Source organism: Pelodiscus sinensis, chromosome 12 (assembly GCF_052426305.1).
Source record: "Pelodiscus sinensis isolate ZL-2025 chromosome 12, ASM5242630v1, whole genome shotgun sequence".
In the NCBI taxonomy this organism is placed as follows: Eukaryota; Metazoa; Chordata; order Testudines; family Trionychidae; genus Pelodiscus; species Pelodiscus sinensis.
This window is the reverse complement of record NC_143063.1, coordinates 40501342-40525810: the sequence shown is the minus strand read 5'-3', so window position 1 is coordinate 40525810 and position 24469 is coordinate 40501342. Positions and strand designations below refer to the sequence as shown.

At 41.3% G+C, this 24469-nt stretch overlaps 1 protein-coding gene across 4 annotated transcripts in view; it reads right to left on the bottom strand.

The window, feature by feature from the left end:
- Positions 1–2282: 2282 nt before the first annotated feature.
- The window catches only part of BCO1 (beta-carotene oxygenase 1), a 92542-nt gene continuing 70355 nt past the window's right edge, over positions 2283–24469 (bottom strand). For 3 of the 4 annotated variants that reach the window (XM_075940005.2, XM_075940006.2, XM_006122671.5), the window contains 9 exons: positions 23032–23161; positions 21851–21998; positions 20640–20787; positions 19058–19278; positions 17175–17432; positions 14920–15025; positions 13534–13628; positions 10632–10743; positions 2285–8182 (listed from right to left, as the gene is read on the bottom strand). In XM_075940005.2, the coding sequence (XP_075796120.2) occupies positions 8010–8182; positions 10632–10743; positions 13534–13628; positions 14920–15025; positions 17175–17432; positions 19058–19278; positions 20640–20787; positions 21851–21998; positions 23032–23161 (1391 nt within the window). In that variant the 3' untranslated portion in view covers positions 2285–8009. Of the gene's footprint in view, positions 8183–10631; positions 10744–13533; positions 13629–14919; positions 15026–17174; positions 17433–19057; positions 19279–20639; positions 20788–21850; positions 21999–23031; positions 23162–24469 lie in introns of all 4 variants that reach the window. The other variant, XM_075940008.2, reaches the window with a different exon arrangement.

Below are 24469 nucleotides of genomic sequence, written 5' to 3'. Positions count from 1 at the left end.
AGGGGGTTCCAAAAATCAGTTGCCCAAATTCAGATACGCATCTTCAAGCTTTTTTATTCTGTTTTTACACTATGCTTTTTCCTGTAAAACCTGATACTTCTTTTTTTTCACTTTAGGAGAAACTGAAGACTTTAGTCATTAACAAGAAAACACTTAAGAAAAAAGGAAATAAAGTGAGATTCATTTGGATGCATTCATTCTTTTCAGAGCCGCAGCTGCCAGCTAAAGTAACATTTCTGGAAAGGAACCAGAGGGTGTTCCCTTGCCAGTTATAGAGACTTTATTTAAAAGGACTGTACACAAGATATTTAGGCCTTATATTTAACATGCTTTAATAGCACATTAAAAAATGGTCTGATTCCAGCAGATTCTCCTTTGCTTAATAGCATAATGTTTAAGTGATATCAAAATTACAATTTGGCATTGAATAAAAATGCCTTAAAAACTGCAATGCTACTCTATCAAAATTACAGGGTGTCTGATCCCCTTATGCACCTGCTCAGATGCGTATTTTTGTGGCTCCCCTTTATATCAGAGATACAAGAAATTATTTTTAAAACAAAAATGTACTTGAAATCATGAGGACATGAATTAATACTTTTATAATCTGTCAAGCATATGGCTTAAACAACTTGATGGTGTCTGGTTCAATTGTTCTGCTCCCAAAAGAATCAAAATGTGCTAGTCTTTAATAAGTTTTTAACATAAGAAGGTACAATCATGAGTGGTTTTGCAAAAGCAACTTTCTCCTCTCTGAGCCAGATAGCTTCCCTAAACTATGATATTTTGTTCTCCTTGGAGACACAGATCTAGCAGTGACACTGGGAGATTTTCACCAAAGGCCTTGATACAGCAAGATACCGAAGCAAATGCTTAGCTTTTAAATATGCAAATGGACTCACTAAAGCCAAAACTTGCAGTTAAACACTTGCTGATATGCTTAGCTGATTGTCCCAGAACAAGAATATCATGCTCCAGGTTTGTTGTGCAGATCTGAAAAAGAATTTTGACAGAAATTGAGTATGTGCTTAATGCCCTGGTAAAACATAAAAGAAAGAAGGCACAAAAATAGAGGAGACTACTTTGACATAGTATTTCACTGCTAGGATTCTTTCCAGTACATGGTCAGCATGATATAAATCATGGATATTTATATAGTTTTAAATATTAGCAGGCTAAATATGATTTGGATGCAAGTTACTGAGTGAGTTTGGGCCCTCAACTGTTGAGGTGGGTGAGAGTTGCAAACTCTCTGCACCTTGCACCATATATGAATGAAAGGGACATTATTACTCATACTTTGGGGCTTGCACAACCAAGGGAGTAGTGCTTTGAATAAATTAGTTACAAAGCTGTCATTAAGTGGCCTGGTTTATTTAAAAATAAACAAGTTATTATGTTTCTACTGCTACCAGCGTGGGTTATTATGTAGGAGAGCATGATTGTGCTTCTGGTTTACCTTCAAAATAGTCAGCCATAAGTTGGCTTCCTCATATAGTATATGTAGGTCAATATGAAGGTGTAACAAAAACACACAATTTTAGTAGAACAAAATAAATAATTGTCATGCTTTGCTATTTGTGTCATTGAATTAAATCTTTGGTTAATTGATAAAGATCACATGAGTTCTGGTACCAGTTATAGGGCCAATGGCCACATTTTTGGAATAATTATCTCTCTACTGGCCTGATTCTGCTGCACAACAATTTCTTGTTTTCTAAAATCAATTGAGGCTAGTTAATCCATATTACTACAATTAGGATGCATTAGACCAGATTCTCCTCTGATTTACACTGGTCGTCTCTCGATCTATGTTGGTGCAAGAGGGAAATCAATCAAGCCCCTTAGTTTAGGTCATGGTGAAGAGTGGCAAGGGTCCAAACCATTGTGATATATATCTGATTGCCAAATATCCTTTCCACAGGCATAAATGTATGCCAAGCTGTCACACCTGCAGACTCAATGAGCTCTGCCCCACTCTGGAAAAATAGAAACAGCTTAATAGTTTCAGACTACCAATGACAGTATTATAATCAGCCACAAATTACATTTTAGGAGAAACCTCTTCCACAGTTCTGCTGGATGAATTTATGGTAACCTTTTCAGCTGTGTATTTTGCATATTGGTAGGGATGGCCTTGCACAGAGACTGAGCATCTGGGCTCCAGCACTCCTGTTTCACACCATGAGCTCTGCCCAGAAAGTCCAGTGGAAACAGACTTCTGGCCAGAGACTTTTACGCTTTTTGGTGGACCAATGCACGTCAGCAAATGTCTGCAGAGATACCAGGTAGCCTTTTCAAAACAGAATCAAATGTTTAGTCCACTGGAACACAGCAGTGCAGTGAAAAGCCTTAGATTAGCAATGAGCAGCACAGGGGCAAGACCACAGTGTGCAACGGGGGCCTAGTAACAAGGAGGGCATAGCTCTCCCAATTTTTGGTCTGGCCTGCCACAGTCCCACTAACAAGAAGAGGCTGGCGCTGCTCTGGCCTTGTGCTTCTTGTTGCTTCTTGGATGATTTAATTTTTATGCCACAGGGATCAATTTGGAGGAGTAAGTTCAGAATTTAAAAAGCTATGTTTTCAAGTGAATGGAGCTGGAGTACAATTTTGGATTGGTAAGTGACTTTTAGTTAAATCTGAACATTTTCTTCAATTGTACTGTTTCTCATTTGAAGCAGACTTAGAAATCATGTTAATACAACCTGCATTACTTAGCCCATTTAGAGGTAGAACAGCTCAGAAATAACAAAGTCATAAAGAGAAAAATAAGTCTTACAATGACTTTTTACTTTGGTTTTATCTTCAACATAAATTCCATGTACTTATTTAGAAATTAGTACACAAATCTGCATTCTTGTTGGAAAAGACTTTTCTGTACCATATTTTATGTCTATCAGTGTCAAAGTCCCAAAGCTGACCAGGATAAAGAAGTTGACTGACTTAAGAATCACATTTGCTGTATATTGATTACCAAATCTATGGTAAATAACATGAACAATGAGTTTTCTACTATTCATGGACTCCAAACCTCACATCAACCCAGGAAAGCTTGCAGTGGTGACTTGTTATATGGCATGAATCCCTACAGGCTTTAAAGATGGCCATTATTTTACATGTGTGGTTTGCAGATAAAGAACAGGAGGTTGGCTTTCTTTTATAATGGCACTCTATAAAGAATGTTGCTTTCCACACTAGTGTTATTATTGTGCTACTTTAAAAATGACATTCAGTCTGTTGCTTAATGTGTAAAATTCTAGGCCATTGGGAGTGGAGTTGTATATGTGAGTCTTGAAAACCTCAATGACTACTATTTGTGCAGGCACATCATACTGTGACATGCCTTGTTAAATTTTAGGGTGGAAATCTATTTGAGTGCATGCAAATAGCTGGATGCCCAAAACTGCATGGTTAATGTAGAGTCTGACGTTAGGCCATCTTGATACTGTGGGCTAGATTCACAAAATAACTTAGGTGCCTAACTGTTACTTTAAACCCCAAAATCAGGCCCAAATGGGATTCACAAAAACCTGCTCATCTGCCACTTGATCCAAAGGGTGCCTAAACTCAACTTGGCAATCTACGTTTTTGTGATAAAGGTTCCTTAAGTTCGTATGTTTTTGTCTCTGCACATGTGCATTGCAGATCCATGCCAGGTGTCTGAATGTCTGTGCCCCAAAGCTATGCATAAAATGGGGGAAAGTCAGTGCTCCTCTGCGCATGATTCCTACAGGCTTAGTTCTGTACATGTGCTCATAGCTCACTTAGTGAACCATGGCCTTACAGGCAAGCTTGCACAAGGTGGATGGATGAGGAAGCTGAGCCCAGTGATTAGGGTACTTAGCTGGGATAGTGGAGACCCCTGTTCAAGTCTCCAAACTTTGAAAAAGGGATCTGCCACCTGAGTGCCTTAGTGCTCAGCTATGGGATAATCTCAAGGAGGGTCCCTCAGTCTTTCCTTGTGTAGCGCCTCTACTGTGGCCTAGAGCATGAAAGAAGGATTGGGCCAGAGGGAGAGAGTACATGATGAGTATGACAATCACTGAAGCACAGTCACATGGGAGACCCAGGATCCAATCTCCCTACTCTAATGACTTGAAAATTATTTATCCAGAGTGGAATAGCTTCAACATCCCAGGGATAGAGCACATGCCTAAGAGGGAGCAGCACTCTATTCAAATCCCCTGCAGGTAGAGAGGGGGACTTGAAGGGCAGGTCTCCCACATCCAAGGTGAGTAGCCAATCCCCTGTGCTAAAAGGGAGGAGGGATGCCCTCCTCTGCCAGCTACTTACTAAAACCCCACAGGTGCCTTATGTCAAGCAAAGGTTTGCAGCAGAGAATCCCAAGCAGAGGGAGGAACCTCCCTGCAGCTTGGATTTAGGCATCTCACTCCAAGAGAGGAGGGGGGCTACGTGCATATTCTCCACTTCACACCTCCTGTTGCCTGACTTTTGGGAATCCTATTCGGAGGCACCTGTCTCTTTCCATTCATTGCATAGGCTCCGAACTCAAGCCTGGTAATGCCCAGTTATTTTCTAGGCACCTTACACTAGGGTTGGGCAAACACCAGCTCATGGGCCACATCTGGTTCCCCAGGGCTAGCCCTTGGCAGGCTGCTGTCACTGTGTTTACCTGTGCCTCCACAGGTACAGGCGATTGCAGCTCCCATCGGCTGTTGATCGCTGTTCCTATTCCCTGTGGGAGTTGTGGGAAGCAGTGTTCTGGCCCTTGCCACTTCCCACAGCTCCCATTGGCCAAGAACAGCAATCTGCAGACAATGGGAGTTGTGATCACCCATACCTACAACTAAATATAGCGGATAACCCTGGCGAACCACTGCCATTTTATTGCCCACCCACCCCGCCTTACACTCTGCCCAGGTTTTTTCTTTGGAGCCCTGTGACTCTGTACATCTTTGTTAAACATCTATTATATATGTTGAAAAGTTTGTTTGTGCAAAATTAAATCATACTTTGTGATTACCTATAGATACCAAATTTTGCATAAATAATCCTGCCACTTCAATTAGTAGAATGCACTACTTTTTACACCGGAATATGCTGGGTGAAAGGTTTAAATCAGCGTTTCTCAAAGTGGTCCATGGACCCACTCTGAGAAAGCTGTTACTGGGCCACTCCGGTTTGTTTACTTTCCAGCTCTGCAGCCGCGCAGCCTCACGGCTCCCATTGGCTGCAGTTCACCATTTGCAACCATTATGATTTGAATTCATACAAAGTATTTGCTAACAAAATTAAAATCAAGTCACCTATTCAACTCATTTTAGTGCAAAGAAAATGTTTACTGTTACAAATCACAAATATATTCAGATTAGTTACAGAAAGGGTATTGGAAGCTTTATGAGTTTCTGATTCAAATGTACTACATACAGTAATTATTCAAGAAAATGATTAATGTTTGAAGGTGAAATCTTACAAATTTAAAACTTCTTTTACTTCTCTTTTGTAAGCACATTAATAAAAAATTCTATTACATGTGTTTAATTTCTTGAATTTTCCTATAGGTATAATCTACGCAAAATGACTTTGCCTAGTGAACGACGATGCTATATGTGCTTGATACTTGCTAGTATGCTATCTGTACTTGGTACTGCTTGGTACTAGCTAATAGGTAGCCACAATTTTCCTTCCACTTTAAACCTACTTTGTAAGTTTAAAACTAATCATGAAAAAGGTACATTTTCAGTGCTAAGAAATTATTGTGCAAAGAACAAAGGCAAATACAAATTCCCTCTCCCCCAATTTAGAGAAAATTACACCTCACATGCCCATTTACAGTACAAAAATAGTCACATATGACCATGCTTGTTTACAGCGCTTTGGCACTTCTAACAATTGTTTAAACTACAAGTTGGGAGGGGTGGAGTGAGAGAGTTTTATAATCACTTTAGGGAACATTTGTCCTGTCTACTGCAACAACAGCGAAGCATATTAGAACACAGAGGCTCCAAAATGATTATGATGCAAATGCCTAGTGTAATGATAGACAGCACCTGTTAGTGCAGTTATACTTGCTGTGCAGATAGAGAATGTCAGGCCTCTCTTATCCTGTGTATGAAAGGAGGGGTAAGATAGGAGCAGTGGAAATTTACCAGTCATAGAAAAAAGGAGGCCAGGTAACCAAGAGGGACTTAAAATAAGAAAAACACAGGAACGGGGTAATACAGGAAGAGGAAACATAAGAGCAAGAATGCAAGATCAGAGAGCAAGGTAAGAAGCACCAGGAGGGAGAGGTCACATTGCACATAGAAACCACATGGGGCTAGGAGTTCCTGCTTGCTTTTCCTAAGCTCAGATGGCCCGAGGGACTCTGGACAATGCAAGGGATTCAGACCGCAACCTAAAGAATGGCCTGGAGTAGTGAGGAAACTGAGGCAGGGGCACACATTTGTTTTGTACAATCTGCATTTTCCTGTGTTTTGTATGATAAAGTAAAAAAGAGCATAAAGGTATTACACTGAGCAAAGTGTGTTTTCATAATTGCTGCATCCCTGAGGGAGTTAAATTGTCACAAGCAGCTGCTCCCCTTTTTCGTGGAGTTCCTGGAGAGGGGTATGTCTAAGTAACCAGGGTCAGTGCTGGTTCTGAGAATCTGGGGCTGGTAAACTAAACTGCCTCATTTCCAAGAATGCAGCTCACTGTCAGAGTCAGGGTATGGCTACACTGTGGGGGGGAGAGGGTTTCTGGAAGAAGGGATGCAAATTGCGCTCGCATTTGCATATCTTCTTCCGATTCTTTTTCCGGGAAGAGGCTTTCCCACTATTTGGCCTGTCTACATGGGACCAAATGTTGGGAAAAAACTCTATGTAGACAGGCCAAATAGTGGAAAAGCCTCTTCCCGGAAAAAGAATCAGAAGAAGATATGCAAATGCGAGCACAATTTGCATCCCTTCTTCCGAAACCCCCATACACAGTGTAGTTGTATCCCCAGTGGCCAGGAAGTGTTCCAGAGGTGCCAAGGGAGAAACCAACATGGCAGCGTGCTGAGACTTCAGGAGTTTAACTCACTCCAGGGATCTGGAGCAGCAAAGGGGTGGATTCCCCTGACAGTCTCAAAGGGTGGCCAGGAAAGAGTACTCACTAGGTTCAGTAACACTCTGTAATGGAAGCAATTCATTCAGCTTAAGCATCTGAGCTCTACTAATAATGTAACTGCTCATTGTTATGCATATAACAATATTACAGGTAAAGAGACAAATCACCATTTATCTTTGAGACAGTGCAGTTAAATGTCATATCAGATAATCCTAAAGGAAAAAAATTACAGAGATAAAGAATAATTTAAATACTATTAAATATAATTAAGTCTTAATAAAAGTGTAGATTCCATTTGAAATTGTTTAAGCTTCAGTTTCTTCCACAAAGCACACCACCCTCTCCCTTTTTTTTTTTTTAAAGGTCATAAAATGATTCATGCTGCTTAAGTTTTCTAGGCTCCTGATCAAAAAGCTGCAACACGTTAGACATTTCACAGTAGTTTTAGTGGAGCTTTAGAAATCAAGCACCAAAGAAAGGAGATTGCTATGAATCATTACTGCCATAGCACACACTTTAAAATATCAGGATTTCTGAAAGGAAAGAAAAATGTTGATCATATGCTGTCTTGAAATGATCCATGAAAGTTACACAAACTGGGCAAGCATGACTCATGCTATATGCCATATTGTAAACACACCGCCTTCACTTTCCCAGTAGAGTCAGTGATGTATGGAATAAAAACACAACTCATTGCAAACAGTATATACAACTTGTAAGAAAGAGACATGTTCAGAGTTTAGCCTCTGTGTGTGTGTGTGTGTTAGTGTGTTAGGTAATTGCTTGTTGTGCATATCCCCAATATCTGTAATAAAAGTTACTTTATAGCTGTAGTATTTGGTTATTCTTTGCGATGACATAAGGTGGTTTTTAAATGACAAAAGGATTATTTCTCAAGGCTCAGTAGGTGGCTTTGATTGCATTTTGATGTTCACACTGTAAAGATGAAGAGTCTTCTATTCATGCTCTGCATTCAAATCCTTCTCTGGTATGAAGAGTCCGTGCAGGTCCAGATGCAAATCTACATTTACTGTGGCCCGAGCTATCTCTGTGAATGTTTTAGCATCCAAGACAAGCAGGAAGGGTGCATTCTTGGGATCCGTTGTCACAATAGAAGATAAAATGAGACCTAAAAAAGTATATATAAGGAATATATTTTAAAAAGAGAGACAGATTTGCTTTCCCAAAAAGAAAATGTAACAACCAACTATGAAGCCTGGATAACCAAGGACAGCTGAGCAAATTATCTGTGAGACTAGGGACTTGAATGGGTCCTAAAAACTGCACTCCCTACCCACCACTTCAGGTCGTTCCTCCAGAATAGCTGGCAGGAGATTATGTGGGCACTTGCAATACTACTGCATCTGCTGGCCCTGGTCTGTATTTAGAGGGCTTCAAGTTTCAGGACATTCAATCGAGCAGTTTGAAGAATTCTGTGATGCCAGCCTGTTAAAAGATTGCTCCACTGGGCTACAGGAAAAATCCAGTTGTTTCTAAAGTCTAGCTTGGGAGTATACATGAGCCAAATTTGGCCCATTGTTCTTTTCCAACAGTGGAACATGGGCAGGGGGTAATGAAGGCAAGGGAAGGCATTACCCTCCTCCCCCCAACAGACATGGGTGACACAGCCCACACTCCACTTGGGGTCAGCCCCCCTCCTATATGTGTGCAGCAGGTTGCTCTTGGCCTGGTGCTGTGGCTGCGATCTGGAACAGGAGGAGGCAGATGGAAATTTGGTCTGGCAGTGCAGCCGGGGATGACACAGCCACTGGTTTCTCTGGAGCTGAGAAGGCTGATGTGGCATGACTACTTGGCCGCTGTGAATTTTAAGACCAGGAAGGCTGGGGGTGTAGGACGGGGGCCAGAAGCTACAATGCAGGCTGGGTGGGTTCTCATGGGCATGGATGAGATGGGACCTTGAGCAGAAGAGGTGGGATGTGGGGGGAGGGTTATCTCCCTATGTCAGCTGTTTACCCACTGCCCTTGCCATTCGGAAGCAGTCACGTGCCCAGCTTTGAAGAAGGGTGACACAATGCAAGGTAAGAACTAGCATGTCCTCTCTCTTCTCGTTACAGCCTATCAAATCCTATTTTGGATATTCTTACATAGATTTATTGCTTCAACAGAGAAAATAGTAGGAGAATATCAATATGGATTCTGGAAAAACAGGTTCATTGCAGATGAAATGGTTTTCAGTTCCTACGGTACTTGATAAAAATGGGAATAGGGTCAAAATGCATACACAGGTTTTATAGACGTTATGGAAAGCATAGGATAGTATCACAAGATGACCTCTAGGGCTCAATGAAAAAAATCCCTGACCAAACTATTAGGATGGTACAGCTGGTACTAAAATGATCCTTGGAATGGAAAATCTGCCTTATGAGAGGAGACTCAAAGAGCCTGGCCTATTTAGCCTAACCAAAGGAAGGCTGAGGGGAGATAGAGAGAAATCCTAAGTGCATTAGAGAAAGAATTACCAGGGAAGGCAAGAGTTATTTAAATTAAGCACCAATGCAGACCCCAGAACAAATGGGCACAACTGGCCATCAACAAGTTTAAGATTGAGATGAGGTGAAGTGGAGCAATGAAGGGAAACTCCTAACTGGCTTGATGCCTGACCTTGATAGGGTTATGGAGGGGGTGGCATGTGGTTGATCTGCAATTGCTCGCAGCACATACCTCCAATGGGGATGGAACACTAGAGGAGGAGTGTTCTGAGCCAAGGACACCCCTATGGTCTTTGCAGGACCATCCCTACAGGGGTGCAGGACCCAGGTCAATCCCCCTCCGCCCAAGGCCCTGCCTCTTCTCACCCCTGCTGTGCTCCCTCTCCACACCTTTCCCAAAGCGACACAGCCCCGAGGGACTTGAGGTGGGCCTGGTGCTAGCAGCAGTAGTCAGGTCTCCCCCTGCACTCACCGGTGGCAGCAGGAAGTAGAGTGATCCTGCCCAGCCCACTACACTCTGCCAGCTCCCAGCCATGTCACTCTGCTTCCAAGTGACCCACCTGTGAGCTGTTGCAGTGGTCAGGGGCCAAGTCGTTCTGCTTATCGCCGCCACCAGTGAGTGCAAGGAGCAGCACCAGGTCCCCCTTTAATCTCCTGGACTGATGTGGGCCGTGCTAGGCCCCTCAAAGCTCAGGGCACAGGGTGATTGCCCCAAACCATCCTATGGACGGGATGGCTCTGACTTTGAAGCTAATCAAGGAGAAGATGGAGGGATAATACTGAGAAAGTGGTAATTCACATTAAGAGCTCTCAGCTCTAACGGGGAAAACAGGCCAAAGAGAGAAAGAGGTGAGGGCAGATGCTGCAAGAAGGTGAGGACCTCCATCCCTACGGTCTACAGGACTAGGGAGAAGTAGCAGCAGACATCTTTGTTTGCAGGAACACAGTGGCTGGCACTGATTTTACTTACCCCAGTAGCACTGTTGGTCGGTAGAACAGATTCACATTAAAGCTCATTGACAAACATTTAAAATTTCTGATTCTCCACTGTGTGTCATCTTGACAGCAAAGGGTTCTACACCCTGAAATATGTTTATCCCCAGTTTGTGAGAGGGACAGTCTTCTTACCATCATCCTCTTCTTTTAAATCAGGTCTGGGAACGAAGACAGGCTCAGCTGGCCAGCAGTGCTCCTCCTCCCAGCTGAGCTTTTTCTTTGTCAGAACATCAATTTTTGTTATCTAAATTAAGACACAATAATGCCTCAGTCTCCATTCTACCTTCTGATTTCAAATCATGCTCTTTACTGTCCAACAGTGTGGACGGAGAATACGGTGGGACCAATACTGGAAGCGAAGAAGCAATGAGACACACTTACTCCCGCATGCCACAGAGGGAACATTTGAACAATTTTAGGCTCCTTGGTCATGTTTAATGTCTGAATAGCCACAGAATCTGGCTTGTGTTAAATAGGAGACAATTTCACTGTAGAGATTTGAAAGCAGAAATTGATATTGTTTCACTACATTATAACTACACGTGTCAACCAAGGATCTCACAGCATTTCACAAATATTAGTTATTGAATTAAGTCAGATGACCAGTGTTCCCTGTAAACTGTGTGCTTGGGCAGCCAGCAGGAGAGATTCAAATGCTTCCCTGCTGATTAGCAGCTGGCATCATGTGTTTCTACTGGTGGTACACATCCACATCAACCTTAGTACACATGAAAAAATGTATTACTCACATTGATGGAAAAAATTAGAGGGAACATTTCAAATGACATCTCTGTATCAGGTGAGTCAATAATATTATGCCCATTTTACAGAACAGGAATCTGACACACAAAGTTTGAGAGACCTGGGCAGAATCATCCAGAAAGCTTATAGCAAAGCAAGGAATGGAATTCAGAACCTCCTGACCTTTAGTCCTCACCCTTCATTGTGTGTGTGTGTGTGCGTGCACACACATACACATGTGAGCGGGCATGTGGGCTCAGTCCTTACAGAGGTAAAAATCTTAACTAATTAAACAGGACAAATGTGAAACAAAATCAGAGAGACAAGGCAAGTGAAGTAATATATCTTTTACTGGAGCAATGCCTGTGGGTGAAAAAGGCAAGCTTTTGCACTTACACAGAACCGAAGAACTCAGGGTGAGCCCAAAAGCTTGTTTCTTTTGCCACCAGAGTTTGTTCCACCAAAAAATATCACCTCACCCACCTTGTCTCTCTAATGTCCTGTGACCAACACATCTACAACCACACTGCAAAAAATAAAATCAGTTCGTTTTCATGGTTTAAGATGCTAATAAACCAACAGGGCTAGGATTTCATCCATGAACTGTAAAAACAGCAGTAAATACCTCCGTATCTCAGCAATGGCTAAGTGCCTGAAGCACCCAGTATGATAGAGTTACTGTTTCACATTCAGCCCCATTATCTTCTGTATGGTTCTGCACTGCTAAAGGTAAATCAGTGTTCACATTCTGAACTCTTGGGCTGTGTATACACTGGGCCACTTATTCCAGAAAAGCAGCCGCTTTTCCGGAATAAGCTGCAAGCTGTCTACACTGGCCCCTTGAATTTCCGGAAAAGCACTGACGATCTACTGTAAGAAATCAGCTGCTTTTCCGGAAAAACTATGCTGCTCCCGCTCGGGCAAAAGTCCTTTTTCCGGAAAACTGTTCCGGAAAAGGGCCAGTGTAGACAGCCCAGTAGTCTTTTCCGCAAAAAAGCCCCGATCGCAAAAATGACGATCAGAGCTTTTTTCCGGAAAAGCGTGTCTACATTTGCCACGGATGCTTTTCCGGAAAAAGGGTTTTTCCGGAAAAGCATCCTGCCAATGTAGACGGTCTTTTTCCGGAAATACTTATAACGGAAAACTGTTCCGTTTTAAGCATTTCCGGAAAAAGGTGCCAGTGTAGACATAGCCTTGAAGAGAGCCCTGACTTGAAAAGAGCCAAACCCTGACATAGGACTCAAAAAGGCATTTAAAAGAATTATAAGATGCAACATACAACACAATATCAGCATGTCTTTGTTGCACCTTCTACATATATCACAGATGTCCAAAGGATTAGGCAATGTAAAAAACAACAACCCAAAGTAAACAGAACTCTAACTCAACAATTCATATAACAACTATGGTTATATTTAAGTCATTTGTAAAGGAGGATTATCTTTGTTAGAAATCACAAACTTGATTTGTTTGAGCTAGTATCATTAGATATGCTGACAATCATTTTCTTGCATCATCTACTATATAATTGCATAGATCCAACTTCATTTTGTAATCAGATGGCATAATTAGAAACAGGAACAGTCAACTCTGTCTGCGTGGCCTTGTATTCACTCAGTAGGTTTTAGGACAGAGTTTGCTGACTGAGCAACAATTATCAGCTTGTCCATATGACTCTCCTACCTTCAATATGATGGAGGAGTGTGGGGATGGCACTTTTCTAGACTATAGGTGGTGCCTCAACATAAGTTAAAGTTTCCTGAAAACATCAGAGGGTGAGAGTGAAGGGTGCATTGTGATGAAGTAGGCATCTCTGTATGTGATGATAACAACTGTCTATATTCTCAGCTGTTCTTGAGTGGACACAGCTCCATAATGAAGTTACACGGATTTATAGCAGCTGAAAATCTAGCCCAGTCAGTTTATTTTTGTCACATGGGGCAATGTAGGATTTATGTCCTTAACTTTTCGTCCTTTTGCTTCTAAGTGCTGGAGTTTGCAAGAGTGATAGGTACACATATTGTTGTCATTTAGCAATCTTTAACTTGTTTAAGAAATATGGATTTAAAAACACTTTTTTGGAACTTTCACCTTACAAAGCAGAACCACAGATTAGCAGTGTTCCAATTCCGACCTCACAGCTAGGTGGCTTCATTATAGTTGTATGGATGTTGGCCAGGGCATAATTTGGCTTATGTAGGTTAGCTAGTGAAATAAATTGCCTCTCTTATTTGTAAACTGTTCAGTTTGATTTATAGGAATATCGTCATGCAATATGCAATCAGTGTAATACCTTGGTGGGAACTGGACTCCACTGAACTTCTGTTGCATAAATATATCTGTACTTTTTGCCATTATAATCATAGTTGATGCGAGGCAGCTCTATTCCTACAGAGAAAGTGAAACTTAGATACAGGTAGCAAGTAAGGAAAATAGCACAACTGTACATAGAATCATAGAATCATAGAATAATAGGACTGGAAGGGACCTCAAGAGGTCATCGAGTCCAGCCCCCCGCCCTCAAGGCAGGACCAAGCTCCACCTACACCATCCCTGACAGATGTCTATCTAACCTGTTCTTAAATATCTCCAGAGAGGGAGATTCCACCACCTCCCTTGGCAATTTATTCCAATATTTGACCACCCTGACAGTTAGGAATTTTTTCCTAATGTCCAATCTAAACCTCCCCTGCTGCACTTTAAGCCTATTACTCCTTGTCCTGTCCTCAGAAACCAAGAGGAACAAATTTTCTCCTTCCTCCTTGTGACACCCTTTTAGATATTTGAAAACCGCTATCATGTCCCCCCTAAGACATCTAAGACATGGTTTAGCTACAGCCCCATAATCCCCCAGTGTAGTCATATTCTTACAGTTCAGTAACCTTTCATTATTCTATAAATAGTGGTGTAACTGGAGATTTCTTCCCCAAAAGTAATAATAGATAATCTTGCATATTAAGATCCCATGATCTCAGATTTTAACTGTAATTTTAATGTCATGATATTTTGAGTATTCGTAATCTACCTGTTCCTTGAACAGCTACTCCCATTGAATTTATATTATTAATTTAGGCCTGGATCTAGCAGTTAAGTCTCAGAAGTAAACCCCTCTGGCCATGAGGAGCCACACTATTCACCGCAAAGAACCTGACTGCTAGATCAGGGCTAGATTACATAGGAATATTTAATGGACATTGGCAGGGATGTTGGAACAGTATTTATAGTGGGAGGTGCAGAAAGCCATTGAACCAAAGTGTAAAACAGGAGTGGGGAGCCTTTTGTGGAGCAGGGGCCACTGACCCACAGAAAAATCAGTCGGGGACCATACACAAGTGAGAAGAAAAAAATATCTCACTCACCTGACCTCTGACTGAGGAAGACACTCCCCCTGTTCTCCTCACACACCAGTGACTAGGGGGCCCAAGCTAGTAGATTTTGTGTGCTCTAGCCCTGTGGTAAGAAGGCGGGGGAAAGGGGCTGGAGCACCTACTCAGGCTCCAATGCTGGGGGGCCCCCGGGTCTTAGATACCCCACCCCTGCTGTAAACCCTGTACACAATGCATCCTGCTGCACCCCAAGCACCCATCCGTCCAGCATCTCCAATATCACACTGGTCTCTATTATAATGCAACCGCATTTAAGAAGATACAACAGAAGATTTTTAATGAACACATCTCACCTTCACACATTGTTTCAGGCTGACAATAGAGGCTTCCATCCTTTTCCTTCAGAGCAGTTGCCGTAGTTGACGGAATTTTGACTAAATTAGTACCTGCTTCTGCATCCTGCAAGAGAAAGATGCTAAAAAGAACAAGACATTTCAAAAGACATATTTCTAATTTAGGACTTTCATCAAAGTTGATTTTTACTGTACGTAAATTGCTATTTCGAACATAAGTGTGGCCCAGTATCCAATCTTCTTACTGTGGCCAATGCTAGATGCCCCACAGGGAATGTACAGAACAGGTAATCATTAAGTGATCCATCCCCTGTCACCCATTCCCAGCTTCTGACAAATAGAAGCTAGGGACACCCTTCCTACCCATCCTGGCTAATAGCCATGAATGGACCTATCCTCCATGAATTGATCTAGTTCTTTTTTTAACCTTGTTAAATTCCTGGTCTTCAAAACATCCTCTGGAAAGGAGTTCCTCAGGTTGACTATGCACTGTGTGAAGAAAAACTTCCTTTTGTTTGTTTTAAATTTATGTTATTTAATGTATCTAGTTCTTATATTATGGGAGCAAGTAAATAACTTTTCCTTATTTACTTTCTCCACACTAGTCATGATTTTATAAACCTCTATTATATCACTTCTTAGTCTCCTCTTTTGTAATCTGAAAAGTCCCAGTTTTCTTAATCTGTCCTCATATATCAGCCATTCCAAACCTCTAATCAGGTTTGTTGCCCTATTCTGAACTTTTTCCAATGCTACAGTATCTTTTTTGAGATGAGGTGACCACATCTGTACACAGTATTCAAGATGTGGCCATGCCTTGAATTTATATAGAGGCAATAAGATATTCTCTGTCTTATTCTCTATCCTTTTTAAAATTATTCTTAAGATTCTGTTTGCTTTTTTGACTGCTGCTGCACAGTGAGTGGATGTTTTCAGAGAACTATCCACAATAACTCCAAGATCTCTCTCTTGAGTTGTAATAGGTAATTTAGTCCCCATCATTTTATATGTATAGTTGGGATTATGTTTTCCAATATGCATCTACCATTTTGTTGCCTGGCCACCCAGTTTTGTGAGATCCTTTTGAAGCTCTTCACCATGTGTTTTGGACTTCACTATCTTGAGTAGTTTAGGCATAAGCCATTTGGCATAACTGAAAAAGGCTGCTTCCCCAGAGGTATTTATCTTGAATTATTAGAGCATGAGCATTTTCATTTAAAATCCCTTCATTTGCAGGGGATTTTTATAAATCAGCTATTCTCCACTGTGTTAGGTCAAACTTGATAAAGGTGTCAACCCAGATAGTAATTGAACTTTTTCACAGAAGCAGTGTAAATTTATCACATTATTTCAGCATACGATTGGGATTTTCAAAGTCATTTAAGAGAGCGAGGCACCTAAGTCAATAGAGTTTGGGCTCTCATATCTCTTCAACTCCTTTGAAAATCCCAATGTTTAAAAAAAATAGATGTAATGGCTTCCCATTTTTAGCATGCGTGTGTATATCTATTCCATGTATTATCATCAACAGACTTAAATGGTAAATAGACACCATGTGCATTGATGCCATTTGGTATTTTTAAAAAACTGGTATTTATCTCAATGACAATGCCACTGAGTGTTTACATTAGCAGCTCAATGAGATCTTTCCGTATAGTGTCCTTCTGTACAATGTTACTAATTCTTAGACCGCAAGGTAGGAAGGCAGGACTACTTGAATGGATTCATTACGCAAACAGCTGTAGTGGGTCAGGCTAACAGTCCATCTAACCCAGTATCCTTCTTCTGATATTAGCTGGAGCCCCATGCTGCAGAGGAAATTAACAGGGCAATTTCAAATGATCCATCCCGTCATGCAGTCCAAGCTTCTGGAAGTGGGAGATTAGGAACACCCAAAGCACGGAGTTTCATCCTTGATTATTTTGGTTATTGGCCATATATGAAGCCATGAGCTATCATGTTGACACATTTATTCATGTGACCCACAAACAGCCCCACTGACTTTGAAGAGACTAGTCAAGTTGAATACGACCTTTCTCCATTCTCACAAAGGAATCAAAAGCTGGCACCAAGTAACTATATTTGCACAAGGAGTGGGCAAATTGCCCTGATAGCACAATTTTCTCCCCAATTTTGTGAATATAATTTCAAAAATCAGGAACTCAGATGTGGCCTGGCATACCAATGCTTCATATGCTTTTTCATTTAGCGAGTTATCCAAAATTACCACTCAAACACAATCAATTCAATACTACCTTGTCAAACGCCAGAGGAACCACAAGTCGCTTGCAGACTGGTATGGAAGTGAGTTTGGTGTTTTTCTCCAAGTCTTCATTCAGGTTTTTTAAGTAGAACATTTGATACAGGCTATTGTCTGCATAGGAAATGACATCAATAACAATGTGGCCATCCTCCTCGTAAGCATTCACGTGGTGAAAAAGGACCATGGCCTCTGTGTAAATCTTGGTGGCTGTGTCCTTTTTGGTCTTTCTGTCTATGAGGTGAATCCAAGTCTGAAAGAGGGCAAACACACTAATGCTGAATAGTGTTAATAGGCAGTGAACACTTGCTCATTTTAAAAAAGTCATTTGTTTGCAAACCAGTGTTTCCACGTCCATGATGCTGCATTTCACTTTGTTTATAACGATGTATTTGGAGCAGCTGGGTTATGCCAGTAAGATGCTGGGTACGAGGTGCAGCACAGAACATGCAGGCTTGAGACTTTACGTGAGCCTTCAGCTTTCACCCCACTTTTATACACTCCCAATCTGGAGTAGCTCTGGGAGCTGAAATTGCTCTCAGCAAAATTTAGGCACTTGGAAGTGTCTAATTAAAGTTGCCTATCTCACTTGCACAGAATCGCTATAGTGCTACATGCTGAGACCGAATATGTCCTCTCACACCTGGCTCCGTCTCTGGCATACCAGGGATTGTGAGGGGCATCCTCAGAAGACAGCCCGCAGCTGCCTTTTCCTGTTCCTGCATTAGGAGAATTCTCCCTCAGCCAAATCCAGGTTTTTTAGAGTGCAATTATGCTAATCTGACCCTCCCTCATGTAAAGGAGCCAGAATGGGAATTAGACCCTCACCTAAAGTCTCAATACTTATTCACCTAAATGTGTATCTGCTTTATATTTGAGAGCATTTGTCTGTGTGTGTGTGTGTGTGTGTGTGTGTCTGTTTGTTCAAGAACTCCTCCTAATTGGTAAGAGCTAGGACCACCACATTTGATATGAAACTTCTTATCATAACTTAAAGCAAGGTCAGGGTTTGGTTGTGACAGGACAATGGGTTGTGCCTGGAATGGGATTGTTTCTCATAAAATGGAAAGGGAGGGCTCTTTTATATAATGACCACATGGGGCAGCAGGAGATATGGGATGGAAAGCAAGGGCAGTTATACTGTATAATGACTATAGGGGGACATTAAGGAGCCAGAGGTGGAGAACAGGACAGCTATATCAACTGGAGCAGCAGAGGGCAAGAGTGAAGAAAGGGATAACTGTCTACAAAATATACAAGAGAGTTTGTCTGTTTACCTGTCTGTGTGTCTGTCTGTCCCTCAGCCGGGGGCCATGCATCCCTCCACCAGCTACACCTGCTGGAGCTGCAGCAGCCATGGAGGGGAACTTTTTACCTGGCCCCAAACTGCTACGGCGAGAGAGGGCTGCAGTTGTCCTCTCTCCCTGGGGCAGCCTGCCTACTGAACCCTTCGTCCCCAACCCCATCCCAGAGCAATGACATAAATAAAGAAAAACAAAAATTAATTGAGTTAAGGATCTGAGCAACACTGGGTACATGGTTGTCCATGGCTACTTGGGCACAACGCCAATGGTACATGTTTCTTGGGTACAACAGATAAGCAGAATCTCTTTGTTAGCATAGGATATTTCTAATTGTACTCCATATTATCCGACCTTGGCACCAGAGATTTACTTATGGGAATTTTAGGTGGGGTGAGATAGGATTCTAAAGGAAATATCCAATTATCTAGTGAGAGTACATATAGGAAGAAAGAGGCAAACACATTTCTCAATGGGAAGTGACTAAACTTTTTACAATCAGGGAAAGTATAGTTTCGTGTGGGAGTGGTTGTTACTCTGGCTTCCCTCACAGCTTAGCATATATCAGGAAAGGTACCTTCTCTTCCTTATGAAAGGAAAGGCAGGACGCCCAGTTAACGCCTCTGAAGTAGGCAGTTGCCATCTTGAGAATGTCCAGTTTGAATGGCTGCTCTATGAAGATGATATAATTTTCTGTAATGCCAAAACTGTGATAGTAGCTTGGGTGAAGGAGAGAGTGGGAAGGGATAGAGCACACCACTTCCAGGTGCTTGAGACAGGATTTCTTCTTTTCTTTCTCTAAACACAAATTAAATAAAGAAAGAAACAAACAGCAATTAAGTAAATAGTACTTGCCACTCACTGATAATATTTGCCTTTGCAGTCACATCTTAGGGGCAGAATTCCTTTCCTTCTACAGGATTAGCAGGGGGACTGGCCTCCACCCAACAACTCACACAGATAAAAACCAGGACTGGAGCTTTTGTAGTTACTTTCAGAAACCAGGGAGTTACGCAGAGGCCACTGCCCCTGTAGTTCCAGCATGGAAGGGGACAGAAGTTCCATACTGCATGTACTGATAGCAGAACAGAAGGGACTGTATGGCGCCACGCTAGTGTAGCCTGTGCTTGTGGTCACCCTCAGTGCCATGGATTACGGGAGTCTATTACAACCCTGGCTCTCAGATTGTAGCTGTTCATTCTTTTCTCTCTGAAGGGCCTACGTTCAATCCTAGTGTGTTGGCCAACAGGGTAACAGCTACATTAGCAGCCATAGAAAGTGGATGAACATGAGGAAGAAATGGTGAGTGACTGTATGAGCTGTGAAGCACGTGCACAGAAACCAATGAACAGCCTATGCTTTGGTGTGGGCTAGCAAAGCTGGTGAGAAATAGGACCTGCCTTTAGTTTCACGTTTTATTCCTGGCTATAACCAAACGCTGTCTGTGCTCATTTTTATAATCATTGTTTTCATCCCCTCTCCTTTTCCCTGAAACTCTATTGATAAAGAGAGACATTTTACAAATTCACGCACCAAACACCACATGCTGGATAGAATGTTTTTCTGTGCATCATCCCTTAACATATTTCACAATGCAGGGAATGGCAAGCTAGGAGTAGGGGCCAATCCCTTTTGAAACAACTTTCTTCTTTGCTGAGCTATGAACAGGATACAGTGATAAATGAATCTTTTAAAACACTGAATACCCAGCCAGGCTGGGCACCTAGTTCAGTAGTCTCATCAATCTTTTCCCAATATGATTTACATGTAATTACATGCAATTTCCCCCCCCCCCGCCACCACCTTGACAGTGAAATGTTAAATGTCTTTGTCCAAAGTAGTGATGTTAAAAAACAGACAGTGCTTCAGCTGGTTTATAGTTGGGATGTAAAATACCAGGTAAAAAGTTAACCGGTTAAACAGAATGTTGAACATTCCAGTTAACTGGGATCCCACGGACAGAGACCACAGTGAGGCCAGCTGGGCTGGAGTGCCTCCCCACCCACTGTGTAGCATGGGGAGCACAGCCACCCCTGCCTGTGTCGGTGCCACCAGTTATCCATTAATACCCCTGATTCCTAGACCATTTGTGGCACAGCCCTCTATCTGAGAAGCAAACAACACGAGGAAGTTAGACACGTGCAGAAGCCATCTCTTACCTGGCACTGAGGAAGGAATCTTAAAAACAACATATTTTGTCTTCCCCTTGTCAACTATGGAGGTGCCCATATTGAGAACATTACCAGCACTGTCATAATGGGGATGAGACGTCGCCAGGTTCACTGCTACATATTTGTTGTAGTCAACCTAACAAAGTGACAGAAGGGCATTAAGGATATATAAAGAGTATGTGAAATTAGTTGCTGATTATAGCTTTCCTCACAAAAACTACCACCACATTTGGCATCAGTGGCCTTCCTATTGGCAACCGCTGCACATGGAGGCCAAAGTCTCAGGCCCTATTTCAGGAAATCCTCCCAATGCAGGGAACAACTTACTTAACTTTCAAGTCTTGAGGTTTACATTAAACTCAGCGGGACTTAAGCATGTGCTTGAATGATTCCCTTATTCAGGGCTTGAATGGATCACGGAAAAGGAGCTTTGGATACTAAGGGTTACCTCTGGGGTGAGGCACATGGGAAGAAAGTTTGTGTAAGCAAAGGTAACTGTTCTTGTCCGTTCCTTACCAAATGGATTTCGCATAGCACGTCTGTTAAACCAGCAGTTTTCATGAGCAAAATGATTTCCAAGTTATTTAAACTGATAAACTGTATTACAGCAAGGGATAGAGACTAGGAGGTTATACATAGTAGAAAAGGTTAACTACAAACTACGTCTTAATGCATCTAAACTAACTGTTTTAGAATATTAAAGAAATGTCTTTCATAAGGAAATTCAAAGGAAGTTGTGATATAACTGGCCTAGAGAACTAATTACACATTATATAAATTGTTGTGTAATAGGGATAGTTACTGGAATCGTTAATCAAAGGGAATAATCCAAAATAATCAGATGCAATAAGCACAAGACCTGACATTATGCCTACAACCTAGTAGGATGATGTACAAGTTAAAACAGCAAAAGCCAGTACTTACCCTAAAAGACCAGGGAATTTTGTGGTTTGAAAGAAATGAAGAATAAAATATTGTAAGTTAAAACAACACATTATAAATTGCTAGAAGAGCTGGCATCTATAGCAACTACCCATGACTCTGAAATGGCCCATGCTGACACAAAGGAAGCAGTGGATGAAAAAACATTTTATTTTTCCACATTGGCCTCTTTTAACATGACACTGTAGGCTGTAAAGCTCAGCAGGATTCTGTATTAATTAGGAGATAAAACGTCCGTGTTGGATCCCACGTTTTACCTTCTCTAATGTCTCCAGAGTGTGAGGATTAATTTTCCTAATGAAGTTAGTCTCACTTGTAGCATAATAATCTTCACCAGTTTTCATAATATTGATCAGGCAGTTGTCTGTAAACTCAGGAATAGTGTGGGACAAATAGCAGAATGCCCTGCGGGGACAAAAAAGGTTATATATATAGATCTATATCATTGAGAAGATCAGCTCTTTTATAGTTGCTTTCATTCTCAAATGGGACTGAAATGATCATGGCTGTTTGTTACTTGTTTGTTGTTATCCTCCTTTTGCATTGCTTACAGAACTGAAAGTTGTGCTTGCTTTTGGAGAGCAGGATGTGTTTTGACCTGTATGCAGTACAATCATTGGAAGTGGATTTATTATTTAATTTGTACTCTCTCCACTGGCTGGTCTTATAGCAACACACACAACATGTTTTTGGCCAAATTTTCAACCTCTCTTAATACAATCTGGAAGCATGAATCCACACAACTGCTGCTCTGGCATGTACAAATATTCATCTAATTCATCTAATTGCTGTCCAATCCTGCTCTGACTGGAGTCAATAGCAAAACAACCACTGATTTGAGTACACACTTGTGTGCATATTTCTGCCTGCAGTGAGAGGTCACATTTTCAAAGTCTGGCCCAAAGCCTGGTCATAGACACTGAACTTTTTCAATAGGCTTTGGTAAGAACATGGTGGATTAATATTCTCTATGACAATACATTTTTTTATTTCCAATAATATTCACTATCATATTACAATGCTTTAGGCATAAACTGTTTGACAGTTTTATGTAATTACTTGCTTGAAGAAATCAAAGGATTTGTGGGAGCACTGCCAGTAACAATTCCAAAGTTAAATCCTGTCCGTGTGCACTGGATTTTTTACTTACAGTGCTCCCATAATCTAAGGATTTATGGGAGCACTGCCAGTAATAATTCCAAAGTTAAATCCTGTCCGTGTGCACTGGATTTTTTACTTACAGTGCTCCCATAAATCCTTAGATTAAAAAAAAAAATTATATAGAGACTGGGAGTCAGTTTCCTGGGCACTGCCAATGAGGAGTCAATTTTAAACTTACATCCAAACATTGAGGCTTATTCTGTACGTATAGTGGGTGAACAGAAAAGCAGTCGGTTCAGAGAAATAAAAAGGAGAACGTTGTTGAAAAAACACTTACTTGGCAAATAGGTTTTTGCATGGATCTGGATAAGCCATAGTCCCAAACTCTGACACCACAATTCTGTTTGCTTCTATATTGCAATTGTAGGTGTCACTGCGGAGGTATTTACTTCTGTAGTAAACTTCACCTGACAAGGGCAAACAAAATCTTTGTATTACATGCATACTAAGAGGATATTTATTTTCCTTAGAAGATTAATATAGAACATCTGTCAGATAAAGACATTAAAGTAGAACCTCATCTGATGGGTCTCCAGTTAAGCAGACTATGAGTTGCTTTCAGCTCCTAGTTTTTCAGAGGTGTTTTAGGTCTCTGAAAAATGTAGGGGAATTTATGGGACTGTGCTGTACTTTATTCCTACTGTTGTTACTTCCAGGCTCTGATTGCCCAAATTTTGACACATCCACTTTCTTTGGTTCAAAAAACATTTATGCAATGGGGTGTTGAGAAGAAGGTTTTAAACTAATCATGCCAAAAGTCCAGCGCTCGAAAGCAACCTTGTCTACATGAGCATATGATAGAGGAAGAACATAAGAACGGCCATACTGGCTCAGACCAAAGGTCCATCTAGCCCAGTATCCTGTCTTCCGACAGTGGCCAATGCTTGATGCCCCAGAACAGAACAAGGAATCATCAAGTGACCCTTCTCCTGTCATCCGTTTCCAGCCCCTGACAAACAGAGGCTAGGGACACAATTCCTACCCATCCTGGTTAACAAGTATTGATCAACCTAACCTCCATGAATTTATCTAGTTCTTTTTGAACCCTGTTAGAGTCCTGGTCTTCACAACATCCTCTGAAAAGGAGTTCCACAGGTTTACTGTATAAGAAAAATTTCCTTTTGTTTGTTTTAAACCTGCTACCTATTAATTTCATTTGGTAACCCCTAGTTCTTATGTTATGGGAACAAGTAAATAACTTTTCCTTATTCAATTTCTCCATACCTGTCATGATTTTATAGACATCTATGATATCACCTCTTAGTCTTCTCTTTTCTAAGCTGAAAAGTCCCAGTCTTTTTAATCTCTATTCATATTGGACCCATTCCAAACCCTTAATCATTTTTGTTGTCCTTTTCTGAACCTTTTCCAATGCCAATATATCTTTTTTGAGATGAGGCGACCACAACTGTACTCAGTATTCAAGATGTGGGTGTACCATGGATTTATATAGAGGCAATAAAATATTCTCTGTCTTATTCTCCATCCCTTTTTTAATGATTCGTAACATTCTGTTTTCTTTTTTGACTGCCGCTGCACATTGAGTGGATTTTTTTCAAAGAATTATCCACAATGACTACAAGATCTCTCTCGAGTGGTTATAGCTACAATAGTGCCCATAATTATGTATGTATAGTTGGGATTATTTTTTCCAATGTGCATTATTTTGCATTTATCAACATTAAAATTCATTTGCCATTTTGTTGCCCAGTCAC